The following is a 20,550-nucleotide window of genomic DNA, read 5'->3' on the forward strand; positions in this document are numbered from 1 at the left end:
GGTAATACTAGCTGTTGTAACAAACCCTCAGATCTCAGCAATCTCTGTATTTTGATACACAAAATGTTCTGTGGCAGCTGCTTTCCCTTTTGTGTGGCCTCTCAGCTGCTACAGTAGAGGGCGCCCCCCTTCTTTCTCCCGTGGCCCCTGTATCTTCAAAGACAGACACAAAGTATCAGGTCCTCTTGGGGTTTCAAATAACTGTGACTTCTTTTTCTGCCACTGAAGAGAGAAAGCTCTTTACATTTAAGGTGCCACGTGATTAGAACAGGCCCACGTATTTAAGCTTTCTATCTTAATGTCAAGTGTGTCATGCAACATAAACAGAGACAATGGAGTAACAGTGCATCAATCATATCCATGGGATCCAGAGATTAGGGAAGGGCATTTTCCTGAACCATTTTAGAAAGTCTTCTTCCCACAATGCCAAATATAAATAAGAATATTTATTTGTAATGTTATTAAGAGGGTTGCATAAAATAATCAATGTATGTACAGAACTTAACTGATAATGTGTACTCTTAGTCCTCTTATAAATACCAAGAATATTGCCATTATCATACCAAGCTTCTAAAATTATTGTAGGTCTAAAATTCCGTGTGACTCAAGTTTACTGCTTCGGTTTCTTTTATAGGACTGTCGGATATAAATCTTTAACTTTACTGACTCTCACTGAGATTATTAGCAATACTTTTCCTCATTTTCTAGTTTTGGGAACATACTCTCAGAATGCTAAAACGATGTAAGTATCTCTTGTTCAGCTCCCAGAATATGGTACATCAACCACTCTTTTATTGAAAAATGCTTCACGAAATTCCTGAGTCTAATAGAGTGTCATTAATGCAGTTGAGTCAAATCTTAGAAATCAAGTCTTATTTAAGGGGCAAGCTTTATATACAATGATAATGGCACAGTCTTTGGCAATTGGGGTCATTATAAGGAATACTTTCTCTACTATGAATATATAGTTTTCAACATGTTGACTTGTATCAAGTCATTTGTGACTCATAAAAGTTAAGTGACTTAGCAGGGCCAGTATTAATGTCTCCTTTTCTAAAATAAGGAATCTGGAGTTCATTGACCAAAGTCTAATGGCTACTCTCATAGGTTGATAGCAGTGTTTTATTTTCATAAACTAGCAGGGTACAAGAAATAACAAGAATGAAAATAAAGTTCTGTTACATAATTTCCTTTGACTGTTTGATTAGCTAGCAATAATAAGAGCAGTAACAACAACAAAAATTCACCTACATAAGAGTGTACAAGTCTATTATGCTGATTTTAAGGTGTTTGTAAGGTCACCAACTGGATACAGCAAATTAAGAACTATGAAATTTTAATGGCTCACCTAAGAGTAGACCCTTGCATCACTTAAAAAAAATAAAAATAAAAACTATGTTTCAAACCAGTAAGTAATATATGAGTTTTAATTGTGTTCATCAACTTCAACATTTAAATTCTTACTGCAATTGTTTATTTTGACAGATTTCAAATTTCCTTTATAGTCACAACAGACAAAACATGGATTTTCCAATCTAAAGTCTGAAAAATGACCGAAAAGGAAAATCAATAGACTCTTCTTTTGCTGACATCAATAGGATGTCTTAATTTATACTTTAATCCAAAATATAAGAAAATAACCAATATTCTGAAGCTCAGAAAAAGAAAATTAAGCAATTTCTGCATAATTCTCTGACATGTAGACAATTTTATAATAACTGTATTTTTAAGTTTAACACAGGGGGAAACATGGGCTTTAGTTGCTAGTATGGTGGCTGTGTGATCTGGCCCTACCTCATGTCCTACCACTGCCCTCCTGACGTCACCCCAGTTCTACTATAAGACACAGTATTGAGGAAAAATATAACATGTATTTCCAAAGTCTGAGATAAGGTATATCGGTGCTATAAAATACTATCTTAAAAAGATTCACGAGCTTAAAGAGAAGCGGGGTATTTGGGGCCTTAAAGCTCTTCCTGGGAGAAGAGTTCCCACTTCACCGAGGCACCGGGGTCCTCATCAAAATCACCCAGCTCCTGTTCCTTGGAGAGCTCCAGGAAAACCTACAATGGAAAGTAAACATGAAGAAAGAGGGATGTCATGCTATCTCCTATACCTTCAAGGGAGGGCAAAAAGCATGCACATATTAAACGCTGATGTCCTGTGGGTGATAGAGAATCACTAAGAGGACCCACCTGCTCCAGGGTGGACTGTGAGAGACTGTACTCCTCCAGATCGAAGCTCTGTTTAACTGCATAAGGATGGATATGCATTAGGGACTCACTTTTTTTAAATTCAAGGCTTTTTACCAAGTTGCCTACAAAAATACATGCAAATATAACTTAAATATAAAATATAAGGTAATAAATATTCTTGGACTAAATAAAGTCCAAAGCAAATGCACCATATAGTCATGTAACAGGATGAAAATACTGTCTCATTTTCTAAGAGTTTTGGCAAAGGCAGCACAAGATTGGAAAGCAATACAAGAGGTTCCAGAACACCTATGCAAGATAAGCTAAGTGATGCCACCCTCTGTGCTGGAATATTATCATGTGCCCCTCTGTATCTGTCCTTATTCTTCTCTGCCCCCCTCTCTACTTCAGGGGCTGACATACAGATGATGTCTTCTGGTGGGTTCCCCTGATGGAGTATCCAACAGGAGGGGCAGAGGAGAGGGGAGGTCAAGGCCTTTATTCTTTCATCCCCTCCCTGACACCAAGTTTGCGCCTTGATTGAAGGCTACCCCTTCTCTCTGGGTGGCATATTCTACAGGACGCTACTCTTAGGTTCAGGTCTCTGCTGCTTCTCTTAGTCCTCTTGGACCTAAGAATGGTAACAGTCTTGCTATTTCCAGCCTCAGGTAATTGCCCTGTTTCTTGTACTTTGGCAAACAGTCCCTCGACTGACACAATTTCCTCGAATTACTGAGTTTACCATCTGATACCAATTTGGACTATGACTGAGATCTCAAACATGCAGATACCTAAAACGAAGACATTAATGATTGGAAAGATGAGACTGGAAAGCAAAGATTTCTTTTGGACACGATGAGACTGCCATGGCATTTCCTATCGTTTCTCCAGGGAGTGGTCCCTGTCTCACGTCTGGAAACATGTACTTGCCGAGTACTTGTAGAGGGTGGGGAAGCAAAGATGCTTGTGTGTTTCTCACGAACTTCAAAGGGGAGGTACTTTGAGAGGATCACCTGGGAGGGTAAAGGGACTTCAAGGAAGAAGCACAGAGACTGCAAGGTGGTCACAAGAGGCCAAGAGGAGGGGGCCTCATCCACCCTAGGGATGGGGAAGGGAGAAGAAGTCTTCAAGGAACCCATGGCAGCAACTCATGAAAGAATCAGGGATTCTTCATTTCTACCTAGGAGCCCTGGTACCCTATTAATGCTCTACTGATTAATCAAGCTTTGCCGCCATACTATTCTTTCTCCCTTCCCCTTACACCCCACCCTGGAGAGGTCCAAAACATTAACTTACGCATCAAGGAAGGAATAGACTAAGAAAAGAGATAAAACTGACCATCCTATTGGAGTTGTAAATTTGAGGCAAGCTTGACCTGGAAGGGCCATGTGACACTAGAGTCTGGCTGGAGTGTGCATGACCCAAAAGTGACTGGTGACATAGAAGGATGACTCTTTGTAGCAAAGCAAAGGAATTGTCATGGGGGGTGCATTTTGCTCGCACGACACCAGGCCTAGTTCATTCGATATATGCATAGCAGTGGAGAATGTAAGTGTCCCAACATCATTTGCAGGAAAAAAATGATAGCTTACACAACCGCATTTTGTACTGTGTGTTATCGTCACAAAGTGGGGCTGGAAACTGTGATAAAAAGTTGTTTGTTCCCCCAAATGAGAACCTCAGTGTTGGCAAATTAAGCACTGCAAAAGGAATTTGAAGTGGGAGAGAACATTTTTGAAAGCAGAGACATTAGAAGGCTTTTAAGAAAAGGCTCCAGACCAGGTGCAGTAGTTCACGTCTGTAATCCCAGCACGTTGTGACGCAGAGGCAAGATTGCCTGAGCCTTGGTGTTCAAGACCAGCCTGGGCAACTTGGAGAGACCTTGTCTCTACAATAAATTTTTAAAAATTAGCCAGGTGTGCTGGTGTGCACCTGTAGTTCCAACTACTCAGGAGGCTGAGGCAGAAGGAACACCTAAGCCCAGCAGGTCGAGGCTGCAGTAGCCGTGAGCCTATCACTGAATTCCAGCCTGGGCAACACAGTGAGATTTCAACTCAAAAAAAAGAATAAAGGCAAGAAAGAAAGAAAGAAAGAAAGAAAGAAGGAAGGAAGGAAAGAAGGAGGGAGGGAGGGAAGGAAGGAGGGAAGGGAGGGAAGGAAGGAGGGAAGAAAGGGCTCCATTGTATTCTAGGATGGCATCCTTCCTAGAGCATCAATATCTCTATTTCTAATCTATTTTAAAATGCTTCCTGTTGATCCCACTGTGGGAATTCTTCCCACTGGAATGATGCAAAACGAGCTGCTGGAACCAAAATGCTCAGTGTGGTCCATGTGGAAAATGGCCGTGTAGACCATAAAGCGAGATTTAGCAACAGGGTGAGAAAGTGAAAAAAAACCCCCAAACCTGTCTGGGAAATCCTAACTCTGCCTCAGGAAGAACCTCTAAAAGCTAGGATGCTCAAGCCCCCAGTGAAGGAAAACAACAAGCCAGAAAGTCCAGTTGAAGAAGAGGTGTGCAGTTCCATCCACTTATCGGGTTTAATATTCTAACTTGACAGGCAAAAACTGAGCTCCTGACAGATCAACACGGTATATGCAAAGACCAAAATTCAAAGGTCTAAAAAAGAGTCATGGAATAGCACACCCGAACAGAGAGGGAACACCTTTATCAATATCTAATGCTATTGAATAATACAGAGACAAAATCAAACTTATGTTTTTCTACTTGTATTAATGTGTGGATACTGTAGCCTTAAATGGTCTCCTTCCCCCAGAGCCCTGTTCCTTTAGAGCAGGGTCTCTCCGCCTCGGCACTGATGACATTTTGAACAGGTAATTCTTTCTTATGAGGCTTACCTGGGCATTGCAGAATGTTTAGCACCACCCCTGGCCTGCACCCACTAGATGCCAGCTGCACCCCACACCACCATCCAAGTTGTGAGAACCAAAAATATTTTTAGAAGTTGCCAAATCTCCACTTGTTGAGAAACACTAGATTAGAAGTTTTAACAGTTTGTTTGTGATGCAATATCACCATTCTGTGTTCATGTATTTTTAAAGAGAGGTTTTATGTGAGGTTTGCACTTGGCTGTTTTCCAGACTCTTGTCTGTAAATAACCCTTCTTACCTACCTCTCTCTAATTTGAAGAAAGCCTGTGATAAAGGTTGCACGTCCTCAACAGGCAACATATAGACCATCAGGGAGGAGAGCCTGTGAAGGAAAGACAGTGAGGTTGAGCTCCAGGCTTCAAGGTCGAAACCCTCGTGGGTGCTTGTCTAAAAAGGAGCAGCAACATTGTCAACAATCTGTTTAAGCATGCGTGTCTGGGTGGCGTTGGAGACACAGAACGTAAATACTCCTTGACAAAGGAAAAGTCAATTTACTAAGAAAAGGACTGGAAGACAAAGGGGAGGAAATTGAGAACAACTTGTCAGTAAGAAGGGAAGCAGCAGTAGTATTCATCTTTCTTCTTAGTGAGAGGAGAATCACATTGAAGTAATATGCACTAGATTCAATTCCTGTCTGCCTGCTCTGAGCTTCAAGTGTCCTTCCTGTTAATAACAAAAAATGCTGAGATGTCATTCCCCGAGCTTTGACTGATGCCTGGTACTCGCCTTTACTGGGGAATGGTTTTACCACCTAGAAAGCACCCCTGAGATGACATAAGTGCATGCATGAATTAGTACCTGGCACATGGTAGAGCTCCCACAAATGCTAATTCCCTCACAAGAGTCAGCTTCCAAAGTAGCCTTTTGTTCTTTTATTTCCCTCCTGTGGAATTTTCTCTAATAATTAAGGCACCCACAACTGCCATAGAGTTACAAAGTAAAAATGAGAAGAGAAAGTTGTTATTTCTATCACCGTAATAGAAGCAGAAAACCAAGACAAAGGAAACGCCACCCGGGTTTACCTTTCCTGACGAACAGCCTGGGGAAAAAGCCTCAGGACCTCTGCGTGGAGGGGCTCCACATGTGCGAGGGTCTTCACCTTCATCTCCAGCAGGTAGTCTTTGCCAAATTTGCTTTTCAGGTGTTGGATGGAACCGATACATCTGGAGGGAGGAGGAGCAGAATGAGGTCAAGGGAAAAAAAGAGATCTATAGCTGGTGAAACTCAGTCTCTGGGGCCAGGTGAAGGGCCACGTAGACCCGGAAGTTCCTGGCAGTGCAGGCAAATGACCTTCATTCAGGACTAAGGGGCCAAGTGCAGGCTTAGCAGGGCACCTACCTCAGCCTTCCCGACACCATGACGGCCACTCGGTCACACACAGCCTCGGCCTCTGCCAGATAACGGGTGGTCAGGAGGGCACTCATCTCCATGTTTCTAAAGGTGGCCCGGATCACCTGCCTAAAGTTAGGTCAAGAGAAAATGTGAACCAAGGGGAATGCTTAAGGTGTTGTGGAATTTTTTAAAAGAACGTTCCCTTGACAAAAATGTGAAACAGATATTAGTAGTAAACTCAGATTAGACAAAAAAGGAATTTTTGTAGGGGTGATAGGCATGGAAATAACCAAACTACGGGTTAGAGTTTATAATTCAGAACAGGCTTGGGATGAAATGAGAATAATGTTGGCTAAAAGGTTCTTTAGAAAAATGCAGGTGGGGTCGAAATCTGCCTGGGGGAGGGGAGCACACCTCATCACCAAAGCACCTTTACAATGGATATTTGCATACCTAACCCTGAATTGTACCCCACAATTTTACAATAAAGACAATTTTAAAGTCAAAAAAAGAAAATGGAAAATGCTGAGTTCAGGAATATTTATGAGAAGTGAGAAAAAAGACAAAAAGTGAGGAGAACTTACTAAGACACATGATAACAAGGACGTATACCATACACTTTATAGGTACAAAGGGATAGAATTCATACATTTCCTAAAATAAATACAGAATATATTGAAGACTTGGAATGTCTCTCTTTTCTTTATAAGAATTGTGTCTTAAGTGTTGCTGCAGAAAGATTTAAAGCTTAATATTAGACTTATTTTGCCCAGTATTAAAATGTTCCATGGCTACCCAGAAGTTCTAAGACGAAAAATTGTTTGTAGTGGATGTTAAGTTCAGAGAAATTAACTTTTTCTCCTCCATAAACACTGGTGGTGAAATGAAATCAGGTAATTTTTTCCCCTTAGTATTGCTTTTCCTGATGATGTGAGTGTCTTCCGCTTTCCAAGTCAACCACAACTTCGAAAGCCAGTTTTCACAGGCTCTACACCTTGGCATAGAAGGACCCCCTGGCATCTCCTCACCACATCTGCCGCTGTCCCTCAGGGTCCATCCCGGTCGAGGGCTCGTCCAGAAGCACCACCGACGGGTTCCCCAGGACGCTCAGCAGGAAGCACAGCTGCAATGAGAGGAACAGTCTGTCGGCACCCCGCTGTGGGTACCCCGGGGGACCCCGAGCCTGGCTGTACCTTTCTCTTCCCGCCCTCTGGCAAGGTCTTCACGGGAGCCTTCAGTTGGTCTTGCAGCTGGAGCGCGTCCGCTAGCCTGAAGGAAACAGTATCAGCTCACATGACCCTGAGCACTGGTGAACGAGCAAATCAGAGTAAACACTAAAGTTTAAGAGCAGCCAGAGTGGTCGCAGCACTGAATCACATGGGAAATTTTGTGAACCTTTCATGGTCATCAAACTGATATTTTCAGTTACTTCTTTCCATATTATGAATAATCCAAAAAATGTTTTCTCCTCAGGCTTAAAGTGAGAGAAAACAACAGTGAGCTGAGTCCTAGATGACCAGGTCTTCTCTCACAAGCATGGGGTCATCAGGTAGAGCCCCCTTCTTCCATTTTGTGTGAGCATCATTACCAGGACATCCCCAGCAGAGAGTGAGTGGAATGGGATACCCCCTCCCCCGGATACCATGTAATGGCGATCGTCGCTGGTCCTTTCCTCAGCCCTTTCACGGCGGCATATATCTCCAGGTGTTCCCTCACCGTCAGGTTGGGCCACAATGCATTCTCCTGAGGACAGTACCCCAGGGACCCGAGGGTGTCCTCTCCACTGCTCCCTTTCAAAATCACCTATACAAGATAAATTGATTCTCAGACTCTGTCCCAAATGTTGTGTGCATGTATGTGCGTGTAAGTGTGTGTTTCAGTGACGTACTCTTCTTCACACGTAGGTGCTAGGTGTACACAAGCAAATAAGTCCGGTAATTCCCCTACATATGAGCATTCACGTTGCAAACTTTCAAAGATGTAACAGTACAGTACTATATAGCTGATTGGGTTAGTCAGGTGCCTAGGCTAAGTGTGTTGGGCTTACAAACAAATTGGACTTATGAACACACACTCGGAAAGGAACTCATTCACATGTAGGGAACTTACTGTAATCACTTAGCTCTGGGGAAAAGGTGATAAAAACTCAATAATTTAAAGGGCAGTAATTCCACATTGCTTTATCCCTCCCTTATAGTTTAGACTTTATTACCAATTCTCATACCATTGTTGAATTCAAGGCTTCTTATTTGATTGTCTGTTCCTTGACTTCACTCATATTTCCAAGCATTCAAAAGGTACAGATGCTTGTTGAGGATTCAGTTTCCTCAGGGATAAGTAGTTATAATGATAGGATCTCTCTCACAATAAGGCAGCGGTTCTCTGTTGGGGCAATCCTTCTCCCCGGGGACATTTAGTATCTGAAGACATATTAGATTGTCACAATGTGTGTGTGTGTGTGTGTGTGTGTGTGTGTGTGTGTGTGTGTGTGTGTGTATGTGTGTTGTTGGGGACAGTACTGCTGATATCTAGTGAGTAGAGGCCAGGGACACAGCTGAACATCCTACAATACATGGGACAGCCCCCTGCAACAAAAATTAAGTCCAGAATATCAGAGTACCAAAGCTGAGGAATCCTGAGCTATGTAGTAACCAAAAAGCCCTTAGTACTATGTCTAGTCCCTAGGAACCAACATGTACATGATAGCATTTGTTATTTTTATGAACCAGGAACTGCGCTATACAAAATAAGAACAGCTAATGTGTACTTAATGCTTGCTGTGTTCCAGAATCTAAAACTGTTATACATTTTGAATTACATTGTCTTATTCTTAGAAAACCCTATATGTGTTAAATGTAGTTTTGTCCTTGATGTTTTACGCAGGAGACAACTAGCAAGTTCATAGATTAAGAAATTTGCACAAGGTCACACAATATAACCTGGGACCTGAAGCTGGGATCTGCCTTCAGAATCCAAAGCCCTTGACCTTCTTGCTATATTTTCTGTCCCCAATACAAAGGAGGAGAGAACAAGTTAAACTTGCCTCAAAGAGCTTTCATGCTGGGGAGAAAAACAGAAATAAACAAGCAAAACATAAGTGAACTAGTTATAACCTCTGCCTCATGCTTTCAAGGAAATAAATTTGCTAAAGAACAGCAGGAACAATTTAATTAAGCTGGTAGTGCAGTCAGGAGAAGGTCTTTTGGGGAGGTACATTTTAAAGTGAAGGGCATTCTAGCCACAGGAAGCTCAAACCCAAAGATTCTACAGGAAGAAGGTGGCTTGTGGCCTAGGTGAGCAGCGTATTGAGGACCCCCTGCATGCCAACCCTGTTCAAGCCACTGTAAAGATTTTGGATCAGACGAGGGGGGGAAGATGGCGGCTGAGCCAGCTGGACTAGGCAGGTCCCGGTGTGAGTGAGTGAGTGTATGGAGAATGTTGTGTGTGTGCTGGAGAGTGAGTGGGCGTATGAGAGGCTGACTAAGTGGGGCTAGGGAGCCAGCAGCCAGGGATCTCCTGGTGCAGGGGCTGGTGCCACAGCTGCTGGGCTTGGACTCTGGTAACTCCTGGGACACAGAAGCCACCAGCCATGTTCTTTTCATTTTCATTTTTTCTTTTTTTTTTAAATCAACAAAACCCTTCTTAGGAAGAAAATGCTGGGAAAGACTGTCTAAGGGGGGGCTCGAGAGCAAGTGGCCAGGCCCTGTGCGATAACTGGTGTTGCAGCTTCTCTGCTTGGTTCCCAGCTCTTCTGAGGTTGCAGAAGCCTAACACCATTTTTGTTTTTTAAAACAGACAGAAGTTTTTCTGTGAAAAGCAGTGGGGAGAGACTGCTGGCTCCAGGCTTTGCCTCAGCACTTCAGCGCCTGGCAGGGCACTGGCATCAGGGGCTGTGGAGGGAGTCCAGAGGCCAAGTCCCACGGAAGAGGGCAAGAGAGGCACCCCGCCACCCTCTTGAAGGTGGGACAAAAAAGTGCTCCGACTCACTCACCACGGAGCAACAGACCTGATTTCTGTGACTGGCAGATCAACAACTCCGGCATTGATCGTGACCCACAGGGAATATCCCGAAAGCACAAACTTTGGAGGGACCTGACGAGTGCTGAGTTCAAGATGCCCCAACCCCTGCCCTGATCCAGCCTCAGGACAAATGGTGTGGCCAGAAAAGGACGAGGAAGAACTCCAAAGAGATCAGTGGTGAGTCTAGGGCTGACCCCAAGCCCCGTCTCCCCAGTAATCCTCTGAACATCAGACGCACACAGCTGGGCCACGACTGGGAGGGACAAACCCAGGCAGAGCCTGGACATCGGTCACAATAGGAGAACTCCATTCCAGGATGGGCCTGGCTGGGGCACCCCCCTCTAGTACATTCCTGGGGACAAGACAACCCTGCATCTCCCCACCGGAGGAGATCTCCCTGACCAGACAAGAGTAGGAGGGGTGGGCTGCAGCCCCACCCACCTCCACGGCCCCTCCTCTTTCCCTGCTCCAGACACTGAGGAGAAACTGGAAGATGTGGCTCTGCAGGAGAGACCTGATTAGAGGAACAATTACAGAGCCCGTCACAAGAGGGCAGATTTTTTTCTTTTTTAATTTTTAATACTTTTTTAATTAAAAAATTTTTTTGAATGTTTGTTCATCTATTTTTAAAATATTCTCCTTTGTGCATAAATGTGTATGTGAGGGTTTGATCTGTATCCTCCAAAAATTTTTTTTGTTTTATTTTTCTGTTTCTTTCTTCTTTTATTTGTCATTTGCTGCTTATGTGTGTATATGATGATTGAGTTTTCATCTTTCAATTTTGTTGTTATTATCGGTTTGTTTTTGCTCTTTTGTGCTTCTGGGTTTTTTATTTTCATTTTTTGTAATATAAAGTGGGTGTCAATATATGTGTGAGGGTTTGATCTGAAGTCCTTTTCTTCTGGTCTTTCAGTTTTTCTTCTCTATTCACTTTGTGCTAGGCATGTGTGTGTGTGTTTAGTTTTCTTGGGGTTTTTTGTTGTTTGTTTTGTTACACTCTGTTGTTATTCCAGTTTGTTTTGGGGGTGTGTGTGTATGTCTTTGTCTGTGTGTGTTCAATTGTTATTTCCATTGGTTTCTGCTTTGCATGGTCATATAGAGTGGTGGTGGGGAGTGGGTCAAGGAACACATGCCACAATAAGTGAACATTTTAATTTGCAAATAGTTTCTGAATACTAGCACCCCATCCTCTACCTTAGTCCAATTTCAAAAACTACAAGAGACAACAAAGCTTCCCATCCACCATTCTATTTCAAAATAGAACAAATCCAGAGCTTGGAAAAGGGAAGAATAGAGGACTGAGCAAACATCAGAAGGGAAAGCCTCTCCCACTGATATTGGATAATAGAACTAAAGAGAAAAACAGCAGATATGTCACAAATGAGGAAAAACCAAAGGAAGACCTCAGGCAATTTTAAGTGTATCAAAGACAAAGCTCCTGAAAAATCAGACCTTGGTGCCCAAACAACGGAAGTCACCAACAACTGGCCTCAGAATATGACAGGGATTAGGGAATGGATGGAAGGAGTAAATAAGACTCAAGAAAGACAAGATGCAATACTGAAAGAACTTGTAGCAGAAATTTTGGCAATAAAAAAATTCATCCAGAAAATGAATAGCAAGATGAAAAGCATGGAAAGCAGAATTAATCTAGCTGAAGAAAGAATGTCAGAACTTGAAGACCAGAACATGGAATTACACCGATCTGTAAAAAACATAGAAAGAAGACTCAGAAAGAAAGAACACAGTCTACAAGAGATGTGTGATTATATCAAGAGGCCAAACCTATGCCTCATTGGTATCCCAGAAGAAGAAAGAGAAATGGAGAATAATTTGGAGCAAGTAATCCAGGAGCTATTCCAAGAAAACTTTCCCCATCTCACCAGAGATGTGACCAGTCAAGCAAAAGAGATACAGAGAACCCACACAAGATGTGAAATGAGAAGACCAACCCCTAGACACATAGTAATTTGCCTACACAAAGTAGGCATGAAAGAAAAAAATCCTACAGGCAGCAAGAGAGAAAGATTGGACTAGCCATTGGGGAAAACCAATCAGAATAGCAGCAGACCTATTGGCAGAAACATTACGAGCAAGAAGGAACTGGAGCCATATTCAAAGTCCTCAAAGATAAACAATTTCAACAAGAATTTCCTATTCAGCCAAGCTCAGCTTTATCAGTGTGGAGAATTAAAATCCTTCCCAGACATCCAATCCCTAAGAGATTATGCAACTTCCAGACCAGCTCTACAGGAGACACTTAAAAAGATATTAAGCACATAAAAAAGAAAAAAAAAAGAATGATCATACACTTCCTAAGAGAACAGCGGAGCACAGAATCAAGAGAGAGTGCAGCACAATAAGAAACTTGAAAACACACACATACATCAACCCTAAAGCCAAAAGAAAACAAGCAAAGAAAAAACTTTATAAGAACTCCATGACAGGGATAAATAATCACATTTCAATAATCAGCCTGAATGTGAATGGACTAAATGCACCACTGAAAAGACACAGAATGGCAAACTGGAGCCAGGAGTTGTGGCATCCAGGAGACTCATCTCACTACAAAGGACACAAACAGATTCAAAGTTAAAGGATGGAAAATGAGTTTCCAAGCAAATGGATCACAAAAGAAGGCAGAAATTGCGATCTTAATATCAGACAAAAGAAACTTTAAGTTATCAAAAATTTTAAAAGAGGCAAAAGGACACTACCTAATGTTAAAAAGTTCAATCTATCAACAAGAAATATCCATCCTAAACATATGCACCCAACACAGGAGCACCAGCATTTATAAATAAACTACTAAGAAAAGTAAAAAAAGATATTGACTCTAAAACTATTATAGCAGGGGACTTGAATACCCTACTAACAGTCCCAGATAGATCAACGGGGCAAAAACATCAACAAGGAGATCCAGAACCTAAACTAGACACTTGATGAAATGAACTTCATAGATACCTATAGATTATTCCACCCAACAAACACAGAATATACATACTACTCATCACCACATGGAATGTACTCCAAGATTAATCACATCCTTGGCCATAAACCAAGCATAAAAAAATTCAATAAGGTTGAAATCTTGCCATGCACATTCTCACACCACAGTGGAATAAAAATAAATATCAACACTAACAACATTTCCCCAAAGCCCACAAAGACATAGATGCTAAACAGCCTGTTGCTAAATATCTACTGGGTCAACACTGAAATCAAAGCAGAAATTAAAAGATTCCTGGAAACAAATGAAAATGAGGAAACATCTTGCCAAAGCCTTTGAGATGCTATGAAATCAGTTCTAAGAGAGAATTTTATATCTCTATGAGCACACATCAAGAAAATGGAAAGATCACAGGTGGAGAGCCTAACAAATCACCTAAGGGAGCTGTAAAGAGAAGACCACCAAAACCTCAACTTTAGCAGAAGCATCCAAATCACCAAAATAAGAGTCCAAATACCAGACATAAAAGACAAAAATGTCATAGAAAACATCAACAAAACAAAAAGCTGGTTCTTTGAAAGGTTAAAAAGATTGAGGGACCCCTTACCCAGAATGACCAAGAAAAAGAGAGAAAAAGCCCAAATAAGCACAATTAGAAATACAAAAGATCAAATCACAACTGACCTCGAAGAAATGCAAAAGATTATGAGAGATTACTATGTACACCTATATGGAAAAAAACTTGGTAACCTAAAAGAAATGGAGGACTTTCTGACATCACACAATCTCCCCAGGTTGAAACAAGAAGACATTGAGAGACTAAATGGGCCAATAGCAATCCAGGAAATTGACTCTGTCATACAAAAACTACCTATTAAAAATAGCCCTGGACAGGATGACTTTCCAGCAGAATTCTACAAAAAGTACAAGGAGGAGCTGATACCAATCCTATTGAAAGTATTCCAGGCAATTGAGAAGGATGGAATTCTCCCCAAATCATTTTATGAAGCTAACATCACACTGATACCCAAACTGGGTAAAGATCCAACAAAAAAAGAGAACTACAGGCCAATATCCCTAATGAACATAGAAGCAAAAGTTCTCACCAATATTCTAGCAAATTGGATTCGACAGCACATCTCAAAAATCATCCACCATGCCCAAGTAGGCATCATCCCTAGGATGCAGGGCTGGTTCAATACTTGCAAGACCATAAATGTAATTAAATACATCAATCGATGTAAAAACAAGAACCGCATGATTATATCAATAGACGCAGAAAAAGCTTTGATAAAATCCAGTATCCTTTCTTGATAAAAACTCTCAAACACCTAGGTATAGTGAAACATACCTCAAAATAGTGTCATTTACGATAAACTCACAGTTAGCAAATTGCTAAATGGACAGAAACTGGAAACGTTTCCCCTGAAAACTGGAAGAAGACAAGGCTGCCCACTCTCACCCCTCTTGTTCAACATTGTGTTGGTAGTCCTAGCTAGGGCAATTAGACAAGAGAAGGAAATCTGGGGTATCCAAATAGGAAAAGAGGATGCCTCTTTGCGGATGATATGATCTTATATCTTGAAAATCCAAGAGAATCTGTCAAAAACCTGCTTACACTGATAAAGGACTCTGGCAGGATCTCAGGGCACAAAATAAATATGTAAAAGACAGTTACATTCCTATACACCAACTACTAATTAAAAGCACAATCCCATTCACAATAGCCACCAAAAAAATGAAATACCTCGGCATCTTCCTAACCAGAGAATGAAAGACCTTTAAAATGAACTACAAAACACTGCTCAAAGAAATCCAAGAAGACACAAACAAATGGAAAAATATTCCATACTCATGGGTAGAAGAATCAACATTGTTAAGATGTCCATCCTACCAAAGGCAATCTACAAATTCAACGCAATACCCATTAAGTTACCAACATCATTCTTCTCAGATCTGGAAATGACAATGCAGAAATTCATATGGAAACACAAACAACCATTTATTGCTAAAACAATCCTTAGTAAGAGAAACAAAGCAGGAAGTATCACACTTCTAGACTTCAAACTTTACTATATGGCTACGGTAATCAAAACATGCTGGTATTGGTACAAGAACAGTCTTATAGACCAATGGAACAGGATGGAAGTTCTGGAAGCAAAGTCTCAATTTCTCAATCAACTCATCTTTGTCAAAGTCTCTAACAACAACCACTGGGGGGAGGAGAACCTATTCAGTAAATGCTGCTGGGAAAACTGATCACATGCAGAAGATTGAAACAGGACCCCTACCTATCACCATACACAAAAAGTAACTCTAAAATGGATCAAAGACCTAAATATAAAACCTCAAACTAAAAGAATCTTGGAAAATGCAGGAGACACCCTAATGGAAATTGGAACCGGCAAACAATTCTTATTCAGAACCCTAAATGCCCATACCTTAAGAAATAAGATAGACAAGTGGGACCTCATCAAACTAACGAGCTTCTGCAAAGCAGAAGAAACCATTAAGAGAGCAGGGAGACAGCCCACAGAGTAGGAAAAAATATTTGCCAACTGTATATCTGACAGAGGCCTAATATCTAGAATCTACAAGGAACTCAAACGTGCCGAAAGGAAAAAAACAAACATCCCGGTTAAAAAGTGGTCAAAAGACATGGATAGACACTTCTCAAAAGAAGATATACAGGCAACCGAAAGACACATGAAAAAGTGCTCAGCCTCGCTAATCATCAGAGAAATGCAAATCACAACCACACTGAGATATCACCTAACCCCAGTAACAGTGGCCGTCATTAATAAAACAAACAACAGATGCTGGTGAGGATGCAGAGAAAAAGGAATGCTTCCACACTGCTGGTGGGAATGCAAACTTCTTTGGAAGACAATGTGGGAATTTCTGAAAGAACTAGAAATTGACCTTCCATATGACCCAGCAATTCCCCTATTGGGTATACCTGGAGGAACTCAAGTCATTCTTCAAAAAAGATACCTGCACATGTATGTTTGTTGCAGTTCTTTTTACTGTAGCAAAAACATGGACCCAACCATGTTGCCCATCAAAGCTGAACTGAATAAAAAAAATGTGGCACATATACACAATGGAATATTATGCAGCCATAAAGAAGGATAAACATATGGACTTCGTAGCAACTTGGATGGATTCAAAGTTGACCATACTCCGTGATCTATCACAGAAAGAAAGAACAGAGCACCATACGTTTTCACGCATAAGCGGACCTTGAACAATTATTACAATACTATAAGAAAGGTATTGGCAGTAGTGGGAAACTGTCAGGGGAGGGGTGGTGGGATTGGCAGTTGAGGAAAACTGCTAGGGAGGGAAGGGCATACCTCATCAACAAGGGTACCTGCATAATGAACATCTGTATGCCTAAACCTGAACTGTACCCATCTTTGAAATAAAAATAGTAACAAGAGGTAGAGGCAAGAGGATTGCCTGAGCCTGAGCCCAGGAGTTCGAGACCAGCTTGGGCAACTTGGCGAAACCTCATTTATACAATAAATCAAAAAATTAGCCGGGCGTGGTAGCGCGCCTGTAGTTCCAGCTCCTTGGAAGGCTGAGGTGGGAGGATCGCCGGAGCCCAGCAGGTCGAGGCTGCGGTGGCCGGGAGCGGCCACTGCACTCCAGTCTGGGTGACAGAGTGAGACTCCAACTCAAAAAAACCCCCCAAAACCAACCAAACAAACACACAAAAAATAATTTTTTAAAAAGATTTTGGATCACTTTTAAGTAGGAAGTTGTAAAAAAAGGAGAGTGTTGTGACCTCATCTGCATTTTTAAAAGACTGTTCTGGCAGCTGTGTGAGGCAAGAATGAAAATGGAAAGATGATCCAGGAAACCTCTGTGGCAATCAACACCACTGTGCAGCCTTCCTACACGAACACCTTCTGACACTGACCGCATGTCCAAGGTCAATAGCATTTCCTCTTCTAAGGTGTAGTCCTTTGGCCTCCATCCATCATTTTACCCAACTTTGGCTTAGACATACCACCAAAATGATATTCATATATTGTCCTAGTTTCTGCATCAGAATTCAGGCAATTATTAATTTTCCTGCCTCTGAACTCGATTGTCTTAATAAATCCTGGATATTTTACCACTAGCCCAGCATCACTGTTGTGCTTTAAGAAATTCAATGAACTTGCAATAAGACGCTCAGCTGACCATGGCATCAGTTGGGCAAAGGTCTCAGTAATTATAGGAAAGTTTCTGTTGCAAATACTGTCTGGAAACATTGATGAAGTTTTATGAACGATTTATGAATAGATTTTTATCATTCCACAAGTCGCATATAATCTTTCATTATGGCATACAGGTAGAGGACAGCTATTGACTGTGAGGAGTCACGACGGCAGCCATACAAGCAGGACTTGCTATTGGGACAGTGGTTTCTGGCATGATGCTGGATGAGGCAGTTCAATTCAATGAGTGCAACAAAACAGTGATATGTGACCTTGAGGAACATAGATTTCCTTTTAATGTCTTGATTTGTTTGCTCAGAGAAAAGTGTTTAAGCAATCGCTTCATTCAATGTGTAAATCACACGAGTTGACCCTCGTTTAAGACTGGCATCAGTATGCATTGCAAAATGTGTATTCTAGGCGTGATTAATGATCACGCTTCTGTGTGTTTTACTGACCTGCCCTGCGGTTGGTTTTGTGTCTCCAGCGATCATCTTCATCACTGTGCTTTTACCAGCTCCACTGTGTCCTAACAGTCCTACAACTTCACCTGGAAGAAAGAGGTATGTTCAGAATAATTACAACGCAAATAAAAGCAAATGCCATCTGAGGACTCACAGGTGGCAAGCTCTGTGTGAAATGTGCTGCATACAGTATTTTACTTCTTTTTTTTTTGAGTTGGAATCTCACTCTGTCACCCAGACTGGAGTGCAGTGGCCAGTTCCGGCCACTGCAGCCTTAACCTGCTGGGCTCCGGCGTTCCTTCCGCCTCAGCCTTCCGAGTAGCTGGAACTACAGGTGCGCGCTACCATGCCCAGTTAATTTTTGATTTATTGTGGAGATGAGGTCTCGCCAAGTTGCCCAGGCGAACCCACGGGCTCAGGCAATCCACTCGCCTCAGCCTCCCAAAGCGCTGGGATTACAGGCTGAGCCACCGAGACTGGCTATTTTACTTATTCTTCATGCCCACGCCCACACACACACACTTGAGCCTTATAACTAGCTTCACTTTACAGGTATGGAAGACTTAAAGGAGATAAATAACTTGCCCAGGTCATGCAGCCAGTAAGAGACTAAGGGAGAGTTAGAAACAGGTTTTTATTCTAAAGCTTGTTTCACTAACCAACACTTGCACAAAATGTGCTGCTTTTTAGGAATGAAAAAATGCACGAATATGCCAGTTCCTTTCTGGGCAGTGTTCTCTGTTGTGAAATTGCTGCTTAAAAATCGATGCCATCCTTCTTACCAGAAACCAATCTCTTTTGTTGGTGTTCTGTTTGTCTGTTTTTTTATAAACAGAATAGACACAACTGTATTGCTATGCAAAAAAAAGGAAAGTTGCTGTAGCTATAACGAGACTTTTAAGCAGGAAAGAGCAGCCTTAGCCTGCTGATGGGTTCATCAGTAGATGACCCCATATTTGGACACTCTTCTTCCCTTGGAAAGACCCAGTTCTTAGAGGTCAAGATTGAAAGATTGCTTTTCTAACAGAACTACTGTTTCCAACCTTTTTTAATGCAGAAAGAGACATTCCTTGTGGCAACTTTTTTCTTCCTTTTGGTAAAGCAATTTTTCTTTTTGCCTGAATATTCCTTCCGTAGACAGCTGGCAATGATGATTGGCTGCTGTGAAGACAAGTACACGACAACACCCTGAGTTGAGTGCTCCATTCTCTCCTCCCCAAATCTTTCCCTAGACAAAATCATGAATCAAACCCGTTCTTCCCACAAAAACGGTCATTTTCAAGCAAACTCTCCCAGTCTATATTCCTGCAGGGAAAGGGAATTGTCCCTTATCATGTGATTTGTGCTTGCTCCCTCGACTCCCTGAATCAATAGGTTTGTGAGGACACACTCACATACGCAAACATCCACACAAACATGACGGGTTTTTAAGCTAAAAACTTGTCATGATCACACTGTTTTGGTTTTAGACTTTAGAGGATCTCTCTCCTCTGAGTTGCTTGTGGTAAGCATTGCTTGAGTTGTAGAGACAAAGAAAGACAGTCTTGTATAGGTTTTACAATGTTTAGCTGAACTTAGCAAAACTATAACCTGTGAATAAATTAACAAGTCCATGTCTCTATGTGTGTGTGTTTTCTTTGCTCTCTTAGCTTGTGAGCATTGTCTCCCCACTGAAGTCATGTAAGGCGCTATATGTGTAAGAGTGAAAGAAGCTCAGGTGCAATTCAAAAATTAAGATGAGAAAGTGCTCATTTTGTCTGAAAGAAAAAAAAACACTCAACGAAGGACATTTTTGTTAGTTTTACCTCTTCAGTGTCTGGGACAGTCATAGCATCTGCTGTTCTCATTCTTTCCATCTGAACATCTTCATCCTCTCCTTCAGGTTCTTCTAGGTTTGGATAAACATCATTGCTTCTTGGAGGAATTCTAAAACCAAAACAGTGTGATCATGACAATTTTTTAGCTTAAAAACCTGTCATAAAAATAATTAATTTTCTGTATACTCTTTGATTACTTGAGTAGATCCACTACGAGCACAAAATAATCTCTATTCTACTCTGTGCCAACACATGGCTTAATTTTCACCACTCAGTCAAATTAGGCTACCTCTACATTATCTTTGCTTTTTAACCTAACCTTAATTTAGTCAATGCTTATTTTTTTTCAAAGAATGAAGTGACACACCCTTGGGCAAAGGATTTTGAGGCAGGATTGCACAAGGAAAGGAATCTAGGAACTGCAATTCTGACACGGACAGGTTGAAATTGTAAAGGCTTTGTGAGAACAACTTGTCTAAAGGCTTGGAATCAAGGATGTCCAGGACATCTCAGCACCATACCAATGACTAATCAGTTGCTGCGCAGTGTCACTTCTTGGGAATAGGTGTCAGAATCACTCCTACTTCACAGCTATCAATCTGGCTCTTTCCTTCATCATCTTACCCCCGATTCTTACTGATTCCTGTATCTCTCCCTTGTGCTATCCCAAATTAC

General features: G+C 41.6%; 1 protein-coding gene across 1 annotated transcript in view; it reads right to left on the bottom strand.

Annotated features, from left to right (window-relative positions):
• Positions 1-1,548: 1,548 nt before the first annotated feature.
• The window catches only part of LOC103265692 (ATP-binding cassette sub-family A member 9-like), a 49,576-nt gene continuing 30,574 nt past the window's right edge, over positions 1,549-20,550 (bottom strand). The window contains exons 12-22 of the mRNA XM_021715159.1: positions 19,864-19,984; positions 19,102-19,219; positions 18,053-18,144; positions 8,059-8,219; positions 7,610-7,685; positions 7,445-7,539; positions 6,423-6,542; positions 6,107-6,247; positions 5,327-5,406; positions 2,196-2,251; positions 1,549-2,063 (exon numbers count right to left, since the gene is read on the bottom strand). Coding sequence (XP_021570834.1) covers positions 1,965-2,063; positions 2,196-2,251; positions 5,327-5,406; positions 6,107-6,247; positions 6,423-6,542; positions 7,445-7,539; positions 7,610-7,685; positions 8,059-8,219; positions 18,053-18,144; positions 19,102-19,219; positions 19,864-19,984 — 1,159 coding nt within the window. The 3' untranslated portion in view covers positions 1,549-1,964. The remainder of the gene's footprint in view (positions 2,064-2,195; positions 2,252-5,326; positions 5,407-6,106; positions 6,248-6,422; positions 6,543-7,444; positions 7,540-7,609; positions 7,686-8,058; positions 8,220-18,052; positions 18,145-19,101; positions 19,220-19,863; positions 19,985-20,550) is intronic.

The sequence above is a fragment of the Carlito syrichta genome, unplaced genomic scaffold (genome assembly GCF_000164805.1).
Source record: "Carlito syrichta isolate Samal-C Ts95f unplaced genomic scaffold, Tarsius_syrichta-2.0.1 Scaffold306757, whole genome shotgun sequence".
Taxonomy (NCBI): domain Eukaryota; kingdom Metazoa; phylum Chordata; class Mammalia; order Primates; family Tarsiidae; genus Carlito; species Carlito syrichta.